Below are 20,580 nucleotides of genomic sequence, written 5' to 3'. Positions count from 1 at the left end.
AAAACACTCATGTATCTAGCTGGCAGAGTGCTAAAACTTCGCCGGCGCCTTCAGCACCGCCCTAAACACGGTCGAGCCAGCGCTGGATTAATATATCGTCGCTGCCCGATGAAACTCACGTATGTCCAAAACGGTTACTTTTCAGGAAGTGAAAAAAACACCATAATTTCAAAAGCAGTTGAACGTAGCGTTGTCATACTTGGTACTGCATCTTTAAATGTAACCATATTCTTGCCAGTGTAATGATATAGTCCACATTTGACCAAAATCGAGTTTAAATGGACATACGTGCATATTTTACAGTAACGGTGGTCGATACGCGTTCTTCCGATCATTAGAATGGCCAAGTCGCGTTTCATATTGACAGATGAATAGGCTACGCTCAGTTTATTAAATACGTCTCAGTTTAAATGTCTCTTGCAAACTTCATATATGAAGGGACAATGAATAAATACACTCATTGCTGACCAGCCTATAGGCGAACTAGGCAATTGCCTAGAGCGGCACTTTTGTAAGGGCAGCAAAATGTGTGCCAATGCCAACCGGGAATGAACAATTCACAAAATAGGCTAGGCTATGATAATCATACATAATCAGAGAGTAGCCTTTTTCTTTTCGTTTTGAATTATTTCGTTTAAAGAATTTTCAAGCTTTGTGTATTGGATGTCATTCTCATGTTTGTGTGAGGCATACACTGAGTTTCGTTAAGTTAGGATGAGATGCGCTTAACGTGCAATGCAAGTGACCGCGCGGGCGCCTCCATGATTATATTGTCTGCTATATATTTGCTGCTTATATATTAAATTCACTACAGGCAATTGGCTGATGAAAAATTTATTAAAAATAAGATACAATTTATACAAAACGAAATTCACTTTCAAAATTCACAAAACAAAACTTGATGAAGTGGTCAAAATCATGTCTGACCCGTCTCAAATGTGGCATCCTATTACTCGTGCTGTTCACTTTTCATACTTTCAACAGTATAGTAGTAGACCTACAGACTCTATTTGTACAAATTGCTGCACATTCATTTAATTCTGAATTTTGCACAAACAAGTTGAAAGGCTTCAAATCAAGTTCACGGATAATTGTGCGTGCATTTATTAATCATGATACTAAAATCATAACAAAGTAGGCTATGCTATGTACAAAAAAAACAGCCATTTCTGTTTTGTTTTTCTTTTAAACGAAAAAAAAAAAAAAAAAGCTGCACCCTTTTTTTTTTACATTTCATCTTTCATTCCGAAATAGAATAATGAATGAACGAAAAAGTACACGGACCCAACATGGCTATAGCCTATTTAGCCGTTATCAATCTAAATTAATCTCGTTTTTAATTTAATTTAATTTTTCTTTATTTAAATTTCGTTTTTCTTTATTTAAATTTCGGGTTTTTCTTTATTTAATTTTCGTTTTTTCTTTATTTAAATGTCATTTTTATTTATTTAAATTTCGTTTTTTCTTTATTAGGCTAAATTTCATTTTTTCTTTTTTTAAATTTAGTTTTTTTCTTTATTTAAATTATGTTTTTCTTTATTTAAAATTCGTTATTCTTTATTTAAATCTACCCTTTACTGTGTCAGTAATTTATTAGTCAGAAAAATATTAGACTATAGTATTGCTTAAGTTAACAGACCCGTGCGTTAACATCTCCACAATAAACAGTGACAATTACTTCGTCTAGACCATTTACCGGTAAATAACAGTTGTGAATATATTGCGAATATATAATGAACTTGAACAGTTGTCAAAAACAAACGTGTGCTGATACTTTACCTCACAGAATTATTCGGCTATCCAATGCGGAGCTTCCAGAGACGCTTAGACCGGCGAGATGCCTCCACAGAGCGGGAGATACGCGGCGTGATTGACAGCTTTGACACCAAATGGATATACGTGGAAATCAGATGACATGATTTCACAACTTTTCATTGGTCATTTAGATATGTGAAGCATACTGTATATGGAAATGAACCTGGACATTCTATCCGTCGAAAAATCTCAAAATCGGCAAAATGGACATACGCGGTTTTCATCGGACAGCGACGATATATAAGGAGGTATTTTGTGATGTTAAATGTATTAATAATGCCATCAGAATGCAACCAAAGCACAGGATAGCAATAAGATGGATATAAATAATTGTAAATCAGACAAAATAAACGCCATGATCATGCCATTATGACTAGATTATTCTACTGTATACAGGGGTTACTATAATGATTTTGTTTCTCCTCAGAGTTTTTATTGAAACTTTTAGCCCAGCCACTTTTCTGGTTTCGGGTGGTCTTCTGTAGGTCTTGTGTTCACGAAATGAAAAGAACAAACATACGGTCGTTTCGGTGGTTTCTTCAAATGTAAAGCTTTTAACCACAGGCGAAGGGATTCCTCAGGCCGGCGACACACTGGCTGCGTGGCGTGTCCGTTTTTATTTCGGCTCACATGTTAACAGGTTAGAGCTTGCACACTGCCTGCGTGACGCGCGTCTCAGGCTTGTGCCGCGCGGAAAACTCGTGCATGCTAGAAATAGAATCGACGCCTATTTTTCACGCGACACGCAAGCGTTTTGGAAGCGTTTCCAGGCAAAATAGAATAGGAAAATATATTTGTATGTCATTGTGAGATGAATACATATTAATAAATGACATTTTGATGTTTGAAAGTTTAGGTTTTGACAAATGCAGATATAAATGCAATTATAAAAAAAAAATATTATTTTGATTTTCTAATATTGCACCTGTCAATACAGAGCAAATATTCTTTAGCCTATTTTGCCATCAATACTGCCGACGTTGTCTTTGCTGCTATATATTTATGTTTAACATATAAGCCTTCCACAACTCTCTCCCCATATGTCGAATATATCACCAATGCAATGAGGCTTATCATAATGTCACCTAGCAGCAGAAGCGCCGCGTCAGACAAGTTTCTGGTGTGCAAAGACATAGAAAACACCACGCAGCCAGTGTGTCGCCAGTTGTAGGGCGTCTGATGATTAAATCACTCATGCTCCAAGTAAATCTTTCTTTTGTAGCAGTTATATGACAACCTCTAACTGCACAAACAATCCCGGTCTTCCTCGAAGCCATAACGATGAGTTAGTTGTTATGAATATTTGTTTGATAAATGCTACGGTGAAAAGTGAGTTAGCTCGCCAGTGACCGGAAGTGCCTTACCGGAAGTCTCGCACAAAATACCGTCAACTGGCTGCGTCCGTATTTCCGTTAAAAATAAGGTGGATAGCAGAGCCCGTCTACGGAGAGCCTGTCCACTCCCTATTAAGCCCTATTGTACCGAATTTTGGTTGTAGTACCACCAGAGTTCCACTGGGGGGCGCTCGCCATGAGTGCAAAATGAATGGGAGTCAATGGGGCTAGACGGCTAAATGTGTCTCTTTCACCCGATTGCCGTTGAGAAATCTCAGATTTGATTGTAGGTTTTGCAAGTTCAACATGGGTTTTAGGTCGAAAGTTGAATGAACGAGCCCTGCAAACAAGCCAGCACGGGCCCTTTACGGGCCCACTTAGGGCTAGCCTAAGGGCCCCCAGCGGGCTGCCCGCGCAGGGCCCATGAGAATTTGCTCATTGGCAAAACGTTGGCCCCTTAGCGCTGGCCCTGCACGGGCAGCCCTCACTTAGCCCCCAGGAAGCCCTCACTAAGCCCACACAGGGCCCGCACTATTTATCTACAACAATAAATCTGTTTCACTATAAATACTTTTCAGCTACTATAACTTATTCTATACATCTGAAATGGATGCAGTCACCACATAACTAATGTCTGTATTGTCAAAAAATGTACAGTAGTCAAAGGGATTTCAAATCAATGTATTTATTAATTACAAAATATAAAACATTCAATTCAGGTTAATACAGGTTAATAAAGCTAATTTAACACTCTGAAAGGGACTAAAAATTCTCTATACAAATATAAAATAATTCAAATAAACATTAAAAAAAATACTGGTAACACTTTATAATAACATTCGATGAACTAATCATTTACAAAACATTCATAAATGATTAGCAAGTGATATACTAACATTTTATGTATGTTTTGTAAATTCCATTTACAAGTGAATAGCAAATGATTAACTAATTATTAACGAAACATGACTATGCGTTCATAAATGATTAAAAAGTGATATGTTAATTATTGTATGTATGTTTTGTAGATTCAGTTATAAGTCATTTACATTTGATTAGTTAATGATTGACAAAACATGAATATGCGTTTCATAAATGTTTAATAAATTGTTTTTTTTTTGTATGTATGTAGCAATTAGAGGGTGCAGAAGCATAAGATCAACGAATCTTATCTACGAATGATGTGTAACACATTTTCCAAGTGATGAATAGTGTACACTTTAGATGTGTTGTAAACGATTTATTCATGCGTTTACACATCATCTATAACAGGTGTTGAACACTGTAGTGTGTACTCACTGCAGTGTAAGTGCTGACTGGTGAGGGTATAGACAGCTTTCTTCTGTAGTGTGTAGTGTAGTGTGCACTGCAGTATATTCTCTGACACACATGGAGTCTTTAACCACTGTGCACCTGATGTGAGCAAAACATACAAAAAAAGTAACAATTTATTAATTGAGGGTGGCTCGCTGGAGGAGGGTGGCTCTATGGTAGAGGGTGGCTCGCTGGTGGAGGGTGGCTCGGGGTGGCTCGCTGGTGGAGGGTGGCTCGCTGGTGGAGAGTGGCTCGCTGGTGGAGGGTGGCTCAGAGGGTGGCTCGCTGATGGAGGGTGGCTCACTGGTGGAGGGTGGCTCGCTGGTGGAGGGTGGCTCGCTGGTGGAGGGTGGCTCGCTGGTGGAGGGTGGCTCGCTGGTGGAGGGTGGCTCGCTGGTGGAGGGTGGCTCGCTGGTGGAGGGGGGCTCGCTGGTGGAGGGTGGCTCGCTGGTGGAGGGTTGCTCGCTGGTGGAGGGTTGCTCGCTGGTGGAGGGTGGCTCGCTGGTGGAGGGTTGCTCGCTGGTGGAGGGTGGCTCACTGGTGGAGGGTACAAAATTAAATTAACAAATATAACAATAAAACACTAGACTTCACTGTATAAATTATACATAGATTCTTAATAAAGCTACTGTGTTAAAGTTCTTATAGTTTTGTTATATTAGGGATAGTTAACTGTTACCCCAAAAAATCTGTTATCATTTACTCTCTCAAATTGTTTTAAACCCTAATGATTTTCTTCTGTTGAAAAAAGTTATTTTGAAGAATGTGGGTAACCAGACAGGTGCTGGTCCACAGTGACTAGTATATGTTTTTTCTACATTGGAAGGACCAGCAACTGTTTGGTTACCCACATTCTTCAAAATATCTTATTTTGTGTTCTGCACAATAAAGAAATTAAGTTTGAAACAACATTACAGTGAATAAATAATGACATTTGACATTTTTGGGTGAACTATCCCTTTAAGGACAAGCGGCAGCATGTTTAATATTGGGATGCTGTCATTTTAAGACCAGTATGCTGCTCTATACAGCCACGCATCCAGTTTCCTCTCAAATGTTTTCTGCTAAAATGGCGTTTTTCGGGGACTAAAATAGGCCAAGGCCGCGCCCCCTTGGCGGGCTCTGACGTGTAATGGCGTGATGCTAGCTCATTGGCGCACACGTCAGAGGCGCCCGCGCCATTGTGCGCAGCAAAATCAAGGAAAAGGAGTTTCCCCACTGTGTATGGGGAACTGAGGTTACGATAGTAACCAAGTAGTTTTCTCTCAAATGTTTACTTTCACTACATATCCCATAACCAACTGAATGCACTGATACTAACGTTACCATCTTCAAAAGCAGATCGGAGCCATTTTACTCGTCCACGTTCAAAATTCGAGCACAGCCGTTAGACGAACGTAGTTATAGCTTAACTTTTTTTCCTTAGACTTTAGCAGTTTACTGTGACAATCTGACGTGGTAACATACAGAATATGGTAAACGAGGTGAAAAGGACCATATTTAGCCTATATAAGCTAACTAACGTTAGTTTATTGACAACCTAGCTGCTAACGTTACTCCGTTGTTGTTCGACAAAAATTGGATTAACAAAAAAAAAACAATAGGTACTGAAAATACAATAATAGCAGAACACACACACTATAGCAAATATTTACTGTTAAAGATATTACTCAATTTACAATTAAAACTCACCTCAGAGTCAGGAGAATTCCACTGTGAAGGCAGAAACAACCGTTAGGAAGGCGGAAAGTGACGACTGCAGCCTGTAGCGCGATGATTAATCAAATACGTAGTTGATGTTCGACGCATGCGCGGAATTGGATACTTTTAACACGCATTTATTAATCTTTTATTTAATGTAATTTAAACTGTAATGCCGAGTTAAGGATAGAAAAATAGATACTTAAATATATATTTCATTAGATTAATTATATTAATTATTATTAATTATTAAATGCAGGAAGGTTTCTTCAAGCATCTCGGAGACCTTCCCAGTTTTTTCTGTTTCTTATCAGACTCGATGATGGTGAGATCAGATCATACCGGCTGTTGTCAGATTCCTTGTGCATACACAAATCTCACTGGTTATTACAATTAATGGCAAAAAGAATGTTTGGAAATTAAACTGATAAACTGATATTTCCTACTGACACACTACAGCAAAATAACCGACTTAAAACCTTTTTTTTTTTTTATGTAAACATTAATGTATATATTTAATACTATATATATATATATATAGCATTGAATGCTCTACAAATAATTCTTATAAGTTAATAACAAAAAAGATAGGCTATAAATTACATGAAAAATAGCACTCCAAAGAGCGCTCAATCTCTATCTCGGCAGACATTTTCCTTCTAAATATTTAAAAATTGAGTGTATAGCCTAAAGTTAAACTTATGATCTCCAATGTTGTTTTGAGTGTTGTAGACAATGGTGTGAAAAGCAACTATAATGAATAAACATTTATTTGACTTGACTGAGGTGTTATTAGTCATGTGAACTTGTCTTTTCTTTCAATTTAATCTAATTTTTATTGTTGAAAATGTTTAGCTATATTAGAATGATATAAATGGCATTAGGCCTATACGTCTATGGGAAATGGTATAAAAACAGACAAAAAGAAGAGAGAAGTTTAATTTAAACTTTAAAATTAAAATTTAATTTAAACTCAGCGAACTCTGCCAGAGTGATGGATATCATATTAACTAGTAATAACTTCTTCATATCTCTGGACCATCAATAACTTTACATGTTAACCTTCTCAAATAAATTAAAAGCCTATTGTTTTATTCCTGATATGCAGGATTCAAAATTAACTAGGTTGGTAGATTTTTTTAAATTACGCGGCAGCCAGATTTTTACCACCAATTGCATGGTACACTGTTAATTTTGGATTACATTACAAACATCATATCCAGTAAAAATAATAGGCTTTTTAAAGTAAGATTTGTTCTTAGAGTTTTTAAGGGATCATGTGTTGTCTTGTAGACACAATCCAGTGCAAATAATGGATTTTTTCTTTTTCTTCCTGCTGAGCAGAGTTATAAATGGAAGGTCTTATTGAATTTCACATTCAATTTTAAAAAGCAGCCAAAACGTAATGAAAGTGGGCTACCTAAACAAAACTTGCATGGGCCCAAAGGTACAAAAGCTGCTCTGGGCCCGAACGGGCTGGCCCACAATGGGCCACCATGGGCTTAATGTGGGCAGCCCGCTAGTGTGGGCTGCTCACAGTTAGCCCGCGGTGAGCCCAAAGCTGTGGGCCTCGCCTGGGCAAGCCCACACTGGGCCTGTTTAGGTTTGGTGTGGGCTGGCCCTAGCCCACTGTGCCCGCAAAAAGCCAGCATGGGCCCCGCAGGGGCATGTTTGCAGGGAGTACTTATGTCGTTTTGATTTCTTACAGGTTGAGTTGTTGTTGCCCATAACACGCTAGCATTCTGCTAATGACGTCAGCATTCTGACGTCATTGACATTTTGAAAGACTTTTTTAAAGCAAATAAGTGACTCTAAAAAATCTAACACCCAGCAATGTGTAATTTCTTTGCATCTCCTTTCGAATACAACATTCAAATTACTAGACAAAAAATTATATCCTGAGAAAAGTGGATTTTGACCTCCATTCATTCTGCACTCGTCCTGTGAGCGTCCTCATATGGAATCAGAGTGGAACTGCAACCAGTTCAGAAGCCGGAAGTGTAGTGAGAGTGAAACTTCTCGCCATATTAGACATTCTCTGCTTATAGGCTAGTGAAACGTCTAGCTAGAGGCACAAAGTGGTATACATTTTTCTCCGTTCCAGATGCGTGTTTATTAAAGGTTATAGGAAAGCGACAATTTCAGTAAATGATGTTCAGACTTCTCACTATCATTTTAATATCAATTAGGAATTATTTCCATGCTTTTTCCTCTCTCTCTCTCTGTAATTCTGTCCTGTCAGTCATCTGATCACTGCATTGACCAAAGACTTTAGCCTACATTAGTTCATAAACTATAATATTTGCTCAGACTTCAGAAGAATCATGTGAACTTTATATTATCTCTTTTAAGTCTCATTTTCATAACTAAATACCGTTATCGCTAGCTATTAATAGTTTGACTTTGGTGGCCAACTGTCAACATAATGTTAGCCTACAATGAACAAGTACACCAAAAAACAACTGTTCAGTCTTACTGTGAAAGGTAATTCCCCAAAATCTGGTTTAAATCGTACGACGGTTTGTAAAACTAAAAAATATTCAGGCAGCTTTTCTTTAGTCCACTTATGAGAGTTACGGCAAGCTGCCCGGAGAAATATGGCGGCGCCGTGACGTACGATCCAACGGCCAATGGGGCGTCTGTATGGTGTTTGAGCATGTAGCCTTCGTTGACAGGTGGCGCTGTGCGCATGTGTTTGATTCAAACAAACGGAAGATGCAGCCATTTTAGATACATGACTACGCTTTTGTGGTTATTGAAAGCAATAACCAGTCAACACATGGCTCTTTAAGGATCATAGAAATAACACCCCTGTAAATCTTTAAAAGTATAAATGTTTCTATGTAAGTCGGGTTTTGTCTCTGTTCGTCGTCTCATATAATGATATCTCTGTTTCAGGGTGCGGCTCAGAAGCGGAGCGCTGAAGAACACTCCGAGAAGGAGGACATTAATAACTCTACACATCATCAACAACCACTCAACTGTACATCAATATGAAGAGCGCATTCACACTCTTTCTTTTCCCGTTATTCTTGACCGGTAAGTGCTTTTGTGTGTGTGTATTTTATTTATTTTTACATAAGTTAGTTGCACTTTCAGTTTCGCTCTTCCAAAACCGAAAATTCGCGTTTTCATTTGAATTATTAATCATTTTTTTATTATTACTCAGAGTTTAGTGTTCATGCGAATGATAGGGGAGAGCGTGACAAAACCTAACACTTTTTGACATTCTTAGTTTGTCTAAATCCACTTGGGATTCAAAGTATAAATACTTTGTTAATAAATAAATGTAAATAAATAATACATTTATCTAGTTTTATTTCATTAATACAATGTATACTTTTTTCTGGATTTACCCCAAATGAGTGGAAGTGAAATGTGACAACATGCCCATAGGCTATAGGTGGGGTACATTGTAACATGAAGACAGCTTAAAATGTTAAAAATTTTTTTTTTTTTTTTTTCAAGACAAACTAAAATATTGTGGCAAGTTTATTTATATAGCACATTTCATACCCAATGGTAATTCAAAGTGCTCTACATAGAATAAATTAAAATAATCAAAAGAAATAAGAATAATTAAAACAGTTTAGAATAAAAATAAAATAAAATACAGTACAGTACAAACAGTCGAACGAACAGTGGCACAGTGCTCATTCATTAAATGCATAGCTAAACAGGAGTGTTTTGAGTCTGGATTTGAAAGTAATTACTCTAGGAGCACATCTGATCTCCTCTGGAAGCTGGTTCCAGCATAATGGCTTAAAGCGGACTCGCCATGCTTAGAGTGAACCCTGGGTATTTCTAGCTGATATGATCCTAATGATCTGAGTGATCTGTTGGGTTTATATTCAGTGAGCAACTGAGCATATCTGCAATGTATTGAGGTCCTAGGCCATTTAATGATTTATATACCAGTAATAAGTTTTGCAAATGGGCATGTTGTCACACTGTCAGTAAAATACAATTAGTAACGTTTTCATATAAAATAATGTATAATAAAGAAATAAAGTAATTTTACAATAGAGTATTTGTTTAACAAGTTTGACAAAAAAACACTGCTATACAGCGTAGTTCAAAATGTAATAATTATTAATAATTTCTGAACATTGACGTCTTTTTTCATGTTTTCTCAATGTAATTCATAAAAGTATATAATATAATAGCATAGTTCTAATAGGGGCTTATTGTAACGCAGTGTGACAACATGCCCCATCTGCACAACTGGGATTTAAACCCTGCTAGTGTCTTCTACTGTTTAGTTCAGCGTTAAAATAACTCTCTCAACTGTTGAATAACAGATAGCCTTTAAGATTAAAACTGTTTAAAAAAATCATATATGTCTAATTTTAAATAAACAAAAAAGAGATGAAAAATTACTTAAGAAATGTACATTTGCTATGGTTAAATACATTTTCAGTGATATCTTAAAGAGAATTTTTTATTTTATTTTATTTCGACATTTGGCACAATTCTTTTTCTCTATATAGTGTTGATATGGCAACAAGTACACTAAGTTTCATAATGCTGGCATGTGTGGGAAGTTTTAAACCATGAGTGTTACAACTAGCCCCGCGTTAGGTTGTGCCCTGTTTACCCCTAGATTGTGCCACCAACACATAATGTACATTATGAGAAAATGAAACAGTTTTTTTACCTTTGATGCATGTAAACCTGTTATAGGAGACTCCAAAACAACATTAGGGAACTTTAAAATAGCATAATAAGGGCACTTTAATGTAGACTCCAATTTAATGTGGACTGCAGCAAGTATGAGATTTATTAGGCAAGACTGAACAATCTTAAGTTTCATCTCTGAATATTTCTGTTTGTTTTTCAGGTGTGTTTGGTGATGATGTGGAGTCAGTATCTGTGATGGAGGGCGATTCAGTCACTCTAAACACTGATACAATAATACAGAGCAATGAAGGGATTGAATGGAAGTTCAGAGATGCTTCCATTGCTAGAATCAATAGAGGGTCCAGTAAGATCTCAGTAAAGGTTCCAACTGATGGAGCGTTCAAAGACAGACTGCAACTGGACAAACAGACTGGAGATCTCAAAATCATGAATATCAGAATCACTGACTCTGGACCCTTTAAACTTGAGATCAGGAGGACTGAGGGTTCATCAACAAGGATATTAAATCTCAGTAAGTATTTTTTTTTTTTCTTAATAATTTTATTACATAATTATTTATATTCAACATAACTGAAATTATAATTGTTAGAGATTCACAATTTTACTGGCAATTTGCCATTTATTATTTTTAAGCATTCCATTTCAAAATGAAAGCTGTTATTAGGAAAAACAAAAGATTACAGATTATTTAAATTCGGTGGTTAATTGATTACATTTGTTCAGTCGCTAGTTGAAAGTGAAAGATTATGTGTATTTTCATTCATCTTTAGTCAGATGGATTTACATTGTTACTGCCTCAGATGCAATCAACTCAGTCTGTCTGTGAAGGTGTGAACCAAATAGAAAGTGATGGGTGTGAATGACAAAGAAACAACATTGCTAGGAGTAGATTGCAGTGCAGATCAATCTCCTGTGGGAGGTCCTAACAGTTTTCCTTTGTATGTAGCCCTTTTGTTTTCATGTATAAAGTTTTGTCACACAGACAGAACTTTGGGTTATGATTATTGAAGGACGAAATGCTAAAATCACTGCTGAAGGACTGATACACCACAAACCTTCAACAAATTATTCTCCCCACACAAACTCTGGTCAAACGTACTTTTATGAATTAAAAAAATCGAATACATTGGCGAGTCACACAAATGACTGCTCGGCCAAATACAGCAAAATCTAGCAAAATGCTTCTTTAAAACACGACTCCCAAGTTGCTCTTTGTAGAAATGAAGTTTTATTCACATCCGGGAGATCACTGGCCACAACAACCAAGTGAGTCTCCAGAATAGAAAGATACATGTACATTTATATCTTACAGTTGAGTAAAAATCAATGTCACTCAAGTCTTCTTCACTGTGATTTGTTCTGGTGATTGGTTTGTAATGATCTGAGCTAGTCATATGACTTGGTTCTACTTTAAGGTTACTTTTTGGTTAAGTATATATGACCTTTGACCTGAGCATCCTTAGTCTGCATTTCTCTGTACATTTAAAGGGTTACTTCAGGATTTAGCATTAAGCTTTGTATTAGTAGAAAACCTGTAGTATTTTCGAATTACCATGCTTTCCACCCTCATATCCCCCTGAGAGGAGAGATTTATGTATTTTTTGTCTGGAAAAAATCCTCCGATGACGCAAAAATCGTCATTTTGCATCATCGGAGGATTTTCTGGCCAGAGGCTAAAGACTACAGCCAGTAGATGGCGTTGTTCCGCATGTTTTCAGCCCGCCCATACAGGGTGGGATCTCACTCAGTCAGAATGTACACAGTGTCAGCCGTCTTTCTTTGGAAGCTAAGCTAGCAGGCTCTTGTTCTGTGGAGAAAGCTGAATAGTAGGAGAAAGCTGAGTAAGTATGGGTAACCATCCTCCTTTTCCCGGACATGTCCGGCGGGCGAGGATCGTTCAAAATGTCCGTGATTCGGCTTTTGCTTTCTGCGGTCGCCATTCATTGTTTACATGCACCACCTCATGTTTCAATCTAACTGAATTCATTCCGATCGGTGAATCTGAATGTAGTGTTTACATGAACGCTAAACAAGTGATCGGTTGATGTGCGTTTACTTTTAACATTGCTAAGAAAATTCCCGCACCTCCGTTGCGAGACCGGCGCGTCTCAGTAATGACGCCACCGGCCTCGCGCCGTTCTCCCGCGGCCGTCAGCCTCGTCCTGCTCGCCACAGTAAACATGATGAATGGCGACTGTAGAACGCAAAAGCCGAATCCCGGACATTTTGGGCGATCCCGAAATCCCATGCAGACTCGTCACGGAGACTCACTGGTAGCCTAACCTTGTTTTCAACTGCGCTGTCTTACCGGTAGGCGTGGCCTCCTAGGGCAGCGAAGCAAGTGCATTCTGGGAGTTGTTGTCTTTCATCCACATAAGCCAAAAATACATTTTCTGGCTTTTCTCAGTCTAGAAAGCTCCAAATTAAAAAATGTCTTCACATTTCTTCTACATAAATGACCTATTTTAAATACACATTCATCTTCCCAGAGGTGAAGTATCCCTTTAATGTTAAAAATACCCATTACATAAAACATTTCTATCACACGTTTCTGATTTAGTGCAGTTACTTAACTACTTTATATTAGGTGTCTTCTACATACTTGGCATTAAAAAAAATGTTAGCCATAATGTTATTGTGTTGATGGTATATTGCAAAACATAACAACGTATATTGTGCTGCTGTTGTCAAGGTGTATAATGGGTAAGATTAGGGATTAAGGCTGGCTCATTATGTAAAGGAATGATCAATGGTGTAGTTATAGATGTAATTACATGTAGCCTAGGTATTTTTTAAGTATAAGTACTTTGTAAAAACATTGTATCAAATGATTAATTTAAATGTTAGGACATAGTTTAATACACTTAATATAATGTCGGACAAATATTCTTTAACAAAATGCAATCGCCACAACAGCCATACACCATATTGCACACAAGCAGACGTGAAAAAAAACCCTCATCCTTTAAAACACAAACTACAGTAATGGGGACAACCAAAAATAATGCTAAGTGTAAGATAAGCTTTCAATCACCAAATTACAAATAACTTCTATCTCCAAGTGATATAAAATACAGCAACAGTAGAAATAGAAGTAATTTATTCATGTTGTGGAGCATCGCTGATTTATCGGATACCAAATTGTTATCCACAATTTCCCAACCTTCACCAAAATTGATCAAGTAAATGCACAAAATAGGTCACATAAAGGATTGCTTTGTTGCTATTTGAGATGCTTTCTGTGTTTCAAGTATGTTTGGATGGCAGAAACATCACTTCGACACAAAAAGTCAAAGCAAATCTGTGCATTAACCAACTAACACGTCACTAAAGATCTGCTCTATAAGAGTTCATTACTTATACAATTTATATTATACTGCATCTTTGGCACTATTTACAGTATTTGAAATTATTGATAAATTAATAGTTGGGTAAGATAATGATCACGATGCAAAAGGTTAGAGGGAATGCATTGACGTCACTTTCCCGCCGGAACACACTCCCTCAGCCGGACTGAGTGGCAGAAGAACCTGCTGCATGACTGGGTTTAATAGGGGAAACTGTAAAAAAAACAAGAGTAAATCAAACTATTATCGGTTTAAACTAAAGGTTGGATTTGATAGTGTTCCTTACAACTTACCAAAGATCCAGTGATCCATAAATACTGACATGCAGACAGGTATCGTGTTTCCTGACATTTGTGCCTGATTTTGACGCTGGGTAAATACATTCAGCAAATTTGCCTGTGAACGCTTTACTACAATATATGTCTAAATCCGGGTGATCACTTATATCAATGCAATATATAGCTCCATATCGTCCAGCCCTAAAACTTGTATAGTTTTTTGTCATTATTTAAAAAATCGAATTAGATAAGCTGACACCGCATGCGATCATGTAAATGCAGAAACACGTTTTCTTTTATTGGAGTAAGGTCATAAACGGCTTAAGCATAAACCGGTCGACACAAGGTAGTTTTTTTACTCTAAAGGTCCTTGCACACTGAGTCAGAAATGTTCATATGCATTTCGAACCCGATCCTAATGTTTTTATGACGGAGAAAGTATCGGAGTGCAAACGTGATTGACACAGCATGAGGTATATTAATATTTATTTTTTAAGGTGTGAAAATTTTGGACGAGAATTTCGGACTGTGTGCAAGGACCTTTACTCCATCTGTGCCAAGACCAAAGATGCGGTCCTGAGGAATTTCTTTTTTTATTATGACCTGCTTCACAGCTTCTGCAATAGTTCTGGCCATGCCATCTGGAATGGATACAAGATCCAGGAATTGACAGAACAGCTGTCCTTCCTTGTCTGTATACCTGAAATATTTACGAAAAAAATAGTCTAATCCTGGTTTTGTTACACTTACAGGATGTCATCATGACCCATTTAAAAATGAATAAGAAGGTGACTGCTACTGTACCTGACATGTTTATCTAATTGTTTTGTCACAGAGATGTCTGTGGACTTATCAATTTCCAAGCCAATAGCCTTTGATGTTCTAATGGCTTCCAAAAGCATTGCAGGCCTGTGAACAGCAATTTGCAACCAAAAGCAACAGAGCAACTGCAAAACAGATTCATTGCGTAAAATCAAACTTTGTAAAAAAATAAACTGTTGCAAATGTCTATATGACTTGTGTACATGAGGCAAAAAAGTTCCCGAATTAACCCGATTTGTACAGTTGCGTCTTTCCTTTACCTGCCCTTCCAGTTTTGGCACGGTTCTCTCACTCATTGAGTTTTGCAAGCGCGAAGAGGAGGGCGGGTCCACCTTCTTCATGTAGCCAATCAGATGAGCTTCTCGCTGACTCTGTTTACTCTTATCTGATTGGTTCAATAAACACGCCAGTCACCAGAACACATCTTTATCTTCATTTGGCTCAGAAACGTTCTCGTTGCCGAAATGGTACATTTAATGCACACATACATGTTAAATAAATAGATAAACAAATAAACAAACAAACAAATAAATAAACAAATAAATCATGATTGCTTAATAAACTGTGCACCATTAGGCTGATTAAGGCTGACTAACATTCATACTGAATTTCAAGCTGGTGTTAACGTTACGGGATTGAAATTTGATATATTATATAATCTGTTACACCACTGAGCAGATGTTAAACTTTACAATCAAAACATTTAATACCCATTCTTTATGTAATAATACCATTCCGATGCAGTGTTTTTCACATCATGTCTCTGTTTGTGGTATTTAACACTCAATTATATATTTTAAATATTGTCTTGGTAGCACTGTCAATATTGATTCTGATTAGTGATTACTTTCGTGTGACTGATCAAGCTATTTTATGTAGCTAGTATGAATAACAAAATACTTTCTCTGTGTCCAGATTTGACTGTAATGAAAAACTGATACTAAATCAACACAAACTCAACTTTGACAAAAAGTAACTAATTATGTCTGAATAAAAACCCAGCAACCAGGGAATATACAGCATCTTGATACTTTCATATATAGGGCTATACAGCCATCTAGTGGTTACACGATGGCATTGCAGGTGATAAATGGTGCATAATTTAGAGATGCTCTTAAAATACATGTTAAAGGGAAAAAATATTATTGTAACTCATTTTAGTAAAATAATAATAGTGGAATCCGCCCAATCAGTTGACAGGTGAAATTATGCATGCAGTAGTTCAGATACTAAATTTTCTTTCTTAACATACCAGCTCGAAATTCAGTATGGACTCATATAGTCAGCCTAATGATGCACAGGCTATTAAAGCAGCACTCAGTAGCTTCGGGATTTCTTCGCTGTATTCTCGCTTTTTGCTCGCAGGTTTCTCTCTAGAGCTCCCCCCACAGCTTCGGAACAGATATTTGACAACACTGTTGTAAAAACTCGTTGGTGATTCTCAGACACCAGAGGCTAGTAGATCAACGACATCAAAGCAGATGGGACATTCTTTAAAACGTCTTCTTCCTTCAGGTTCGGACAGCGTGAGGGAGCGCAATAATGACAGTATTTGAGCAGATTTCTTTTGGCCGTAAAGCAGTTGTTTACATCGTGAGACCTGATATCACGCGATACTTCCTGATGCAGCGGCCGGCGGCCCGCCGCCCCAAAGTTGCAAGTGCGTATTTTCCGCTCACGGGCACCAGGGGGGTGCGAAACGACCACCATTCAACCCGAAATAAGTAATATAACTATTCCAATGACTCCGAAGCTGTTCAGTTAAGGTAAAAAAGTTACTTAGTTCACCTTTAAGCAATCATGATCTATTTGTTTATTTATTTAACATGTGTGCATTAAAAGTACCATTTCGGCAACCAGAACGTTTCTGAGGCAAATGAAGATAAAGATGTGTTACGGTGACTGGCGTGTTTATTGAACCAATCAGATAAGAGTAAACCTAGAGTCAGCGAGAAGCTCATCTGATTGGCTACATGAAGAAGGTGGACCCGCCCTCCTCTTCACGCTTGCAAAACTCAATGAGTGAACCGTGCCAAAACTGGAAGTGCAGGTAAAAGAAAGACGCAACTGTACAAATCTCGGGAACTTTTTTGCCTCATGTACACAGGTCGTCATATAGACATTTGCAACAGTTTATTTTTTTACACAAAGTTTGATTTTACGCAATTAATCTGTTTTGCAGTTCCTGACTCTGTTGTTTTCGGTTGCAAATTGCTGTTCACAGGCCTGCAATGCTTTTTGGCCGTATTTGTGCGCAAAAACCGTGCCAAAAGTGTAAGCGCAGAAAAATGGAAGTCAGAAGAATACAGATCCTATTCATTTTGCGTTAGCATGAAGTTGCAGCTTCACAATACATGAATTACACTTAGGCCTCGTTTACACTGCCAGCGAAATGTGACCCAATTCCGATTTTTTGCTCACACGTGACACAGATCGGATATGTTCTATGACAGTGTAAACAGGAAAAAAACGCATGCATTCGGATATTTCCAGATCGGTTTCAGGCCTCATTCATATGTGGAAATAAATCGGATATGTGCCAATGCGACTGTCATGTAAACAGGCAGATCGGATTTTCTGAGGCATTAGGTAACGTATCCGCGGTTTAATGACGAGAGAATCCCCGACGCACATCTGCAAAGGGACGGATGGCCCGACGAAACGTTGTGTCATCGTAGAGAGGGGCACGGGAAGTGTTTTCACATGATTGTAAATTAACGAAATTTTTTGTTAATTTAGGCCTACATTTATTCATTTTAAGCAATTAGTAATTTATTTGTAATAAACACTTTAAGTGGGCTATTTAAATTTAAAAAGTGCTAGGACTATTTACATGTTCAATTATATTTTTAAAACGTACGCGCAGAGTGTGATGTAGGCCTAATATTGTGTGTGCATAGAAAGAATTCGTCCGCAGCCGCTCAAAAAAGAAAAAGAAAATTATCCACAGCTGCTCTACTCCTGAGCGCAACTCCACTGTCAGTGTAAGTACAGGCTCTAGGCAGTCGTTTTGTGTTAATTTCTATTTCTTGTCGCTGTGCAGGCTCTTTATTGTATAACAGTGAACAGCCCTTAATTTCTGTGCCGTAGATCGGTCCATTGCATTACGAATGAAAGCAGTATCAGTAATCTCAAATATGTGATGTGCAGTCAAGTTCGGGTGTGTGTATGTTGTTTTAACGAGTGTTCTCACCGATACGTTTGTGATTCGTGGAGTTTTAACGAGTTTTATAGACATTGTTTCTTATTCAAAAGTGGTGTTTGGTAACTTTGCATATCGCAGAGCATGAAACATATTTTGTGTTCGTCCATTTGTGCAAGAGAATTTAACCCTTTAAGCATGCGCGATATGTTTCAGATAGTAGCCTATGGCAAGTGTAAACACATGAATCGGATATGGGTCACAATTTAAAGAACGTGTAAACAGACAGTCAAAAAAATCGGATATAGGCAACAAATCAGAATTGGGCATCAAGACCTGCAGTGTAAACGAGGCCTTATGAATAACAGTTAAATGCTGCAAATATTTGTTTCTTACACTTGAAAGGCGATTTACACCTTTACAAATCTTCTCTTGCGCATGCAAATTTAAATTGCGCTTGCAATCTTATGTACACTTTCATAAATCTTACCCTGTGCATGCAATCCTTTATGGCATCATATTACCTTCATACTCCTCAATCACTTCTCCCAGAATCTGTAGCATTTCGTCCACAATCCTGTGGGACCTGTAGTTGGTCCTTTGATCAATCTAGGAAAATATATTCTTAAATTATAGCTCATTTTATTACAAATCCATGACAGAAAATGTACACTGTAATGAAATAAAATTCTTACCTTCAATTTGGCAAAATATTGGCAGCATAGTAGGTCTGCCAGATCCAGCAATGCCGGGTAATTTGTATGGTATGCGATTTCATGCTTTACCAGCCAGTAAAGACATTTAAAGCCGCCAATTATGGCATCATACTCCACATTCAAAAAGGGCTGAAATGCCTCACTGATGGGAAGACCTATTAAACAAACATTCAATAAACTGTTACTGTTAGTTTCAATTTAATAATTAAATCACACTAGTTTGTTATTCCTGAACAACTCAGAAACACTTACTTTGGCTTGATTGGGCTGCAATGCCCACACAATGAACGTGATTGGTTGAGCTCAAGTGTGAGTCCAAGGCTATACTTTATATTTGAACATTTAATATAAAATAAATACTTGTTGTGGCAAAAACAATAATTAAACAATCATCGTCACTGCATAAGAGACACCAAGAATCAAATTGCATTTTAAAAGATATTTATTCTCTTGCAAGAGAAGGTCAGACAGTCATACAGACATTCAGAGCCTGCCTGCCTGTAGAGTGTAAGACACGGAGGAGGAGCTGTGCGACACCTTTTATATTCTTTACCATGGTCTCCTTCAGCTGTTGCTTTTCCTAGTAGTTTTTCACTCACATGCTCCTATTCATCACTGCTTCTGACACTGGGACCGAGAAATTTTAGATGCATCCTGACCTCTTGAGTTCAGAAGGTCCCTCTTCAGCTATCCCCATCCTGTCTCACTCTGCACGAAGACATATGTACAAACATACATATCCTGTTCACATTCCACAATATAGACATGTGACACATTACTTTGCAATATATGTTGACGATCAATGGAAATCTAAATTTTCCATTACATACTCTACTCACCCTGTTCTGTGTGGTACAGCCACCCTGCATATTGTTGGAAACTTTTTCCTTCGTCAAAGCAGAGACCAGGAGACGTTTGGATATCGTTCAAGCAGAAGTTATTATTTATTGAGGACTTCGCTGTGCGTTGCTGTAGTCATCCAACTAGTCTAACTAACATAACTTTACATGGTATCTTATAGGCATCTAAAGACAATAGAGGCAATTACCCCCAACTGGAGATAATGGTACCCCCCAAATTGTATAAACAACACATGGTCACGAGAACTAAGACTATGTAACATTCACACATAGTTCAACTCTCAGTAGGAAGATTAAAGACAAAAAAAAACCCTTCAATGGAAACTATTGAATAATCAGTAAATTGATGCCCTCATGTTCACCTTGAATGCCCAATACAGTGTAGTTCAACTTAGTTTTCTTATGTGATGTTATGTAAGGAAGTAGGATCAGCAGATCTAAAACATATTCTTAAATTTGTAATCCTAAAATATTTAGGGTCCATAGCCCACTCTCGTTGTTCAAAGTAGCCCGCAATTTTAAGCTGGGTTTTTCTATCCATTTTGCTGTGTACAATGCGAGAGAAAATCACGTGCAATCGTCAAACTTATAGCTATAAGACAACCAATTT

At 37.6% G+C, this 20,580-nt stretch overlaps 1 protein-coding gene across 2 annotated transcripts in view; it reads left to right on the top strand.

Annotated features, from left to right (window-relative positions):
* Positions 1–8,849: 8,849 nt before the first annotated feature.
* The window catches only part of LOC311294931 (uncharacterized protein), a 33,630-nt gene continuing 21,899 nt past the window's right edge, over positions 8,850–20,580 (top strand). Inside the window, exons 1-3 of one of the 2 annotated variants that reach the window (XM_084416033.1) lie at positions 8,850–8,977; positions 9,063–9,203; positions 11,005–11,316. In XM_084416033.1, the coding sequence (XP_084272159.1) occupies positions 9,158–9,203; positions 11,005–11,316 (358 nt within the window). In that variant the 5' untranslated portion in view covers positions 8,850–8,977; positions 9,063–9,157. Of the gene's footprint in view, positions 8,992–9,062; positions 9,204–11,004; positions 11,317–20,580 lie in introns of both variants that reach the window. The other variant, XM_084416034.1, reaches the window with a different exon arrangement.

The sequence above is a fragment of the Rutilus rutilus genome, assembly GCF_951802725.1.
Source record: "Rutilus rutilus genome assembly, chromosome: 8".
NCBI classification, from domain to species: domain Eukaryota; kingdom Metazoa; phylum Chordata; class Actinopteri; order Cypriniformes; family Leuciscidae; genus Rutilus; species Rutilus rutilus.
This window is presented reverse-complemented; position numbering and strand designations above follow the sequence as displayed.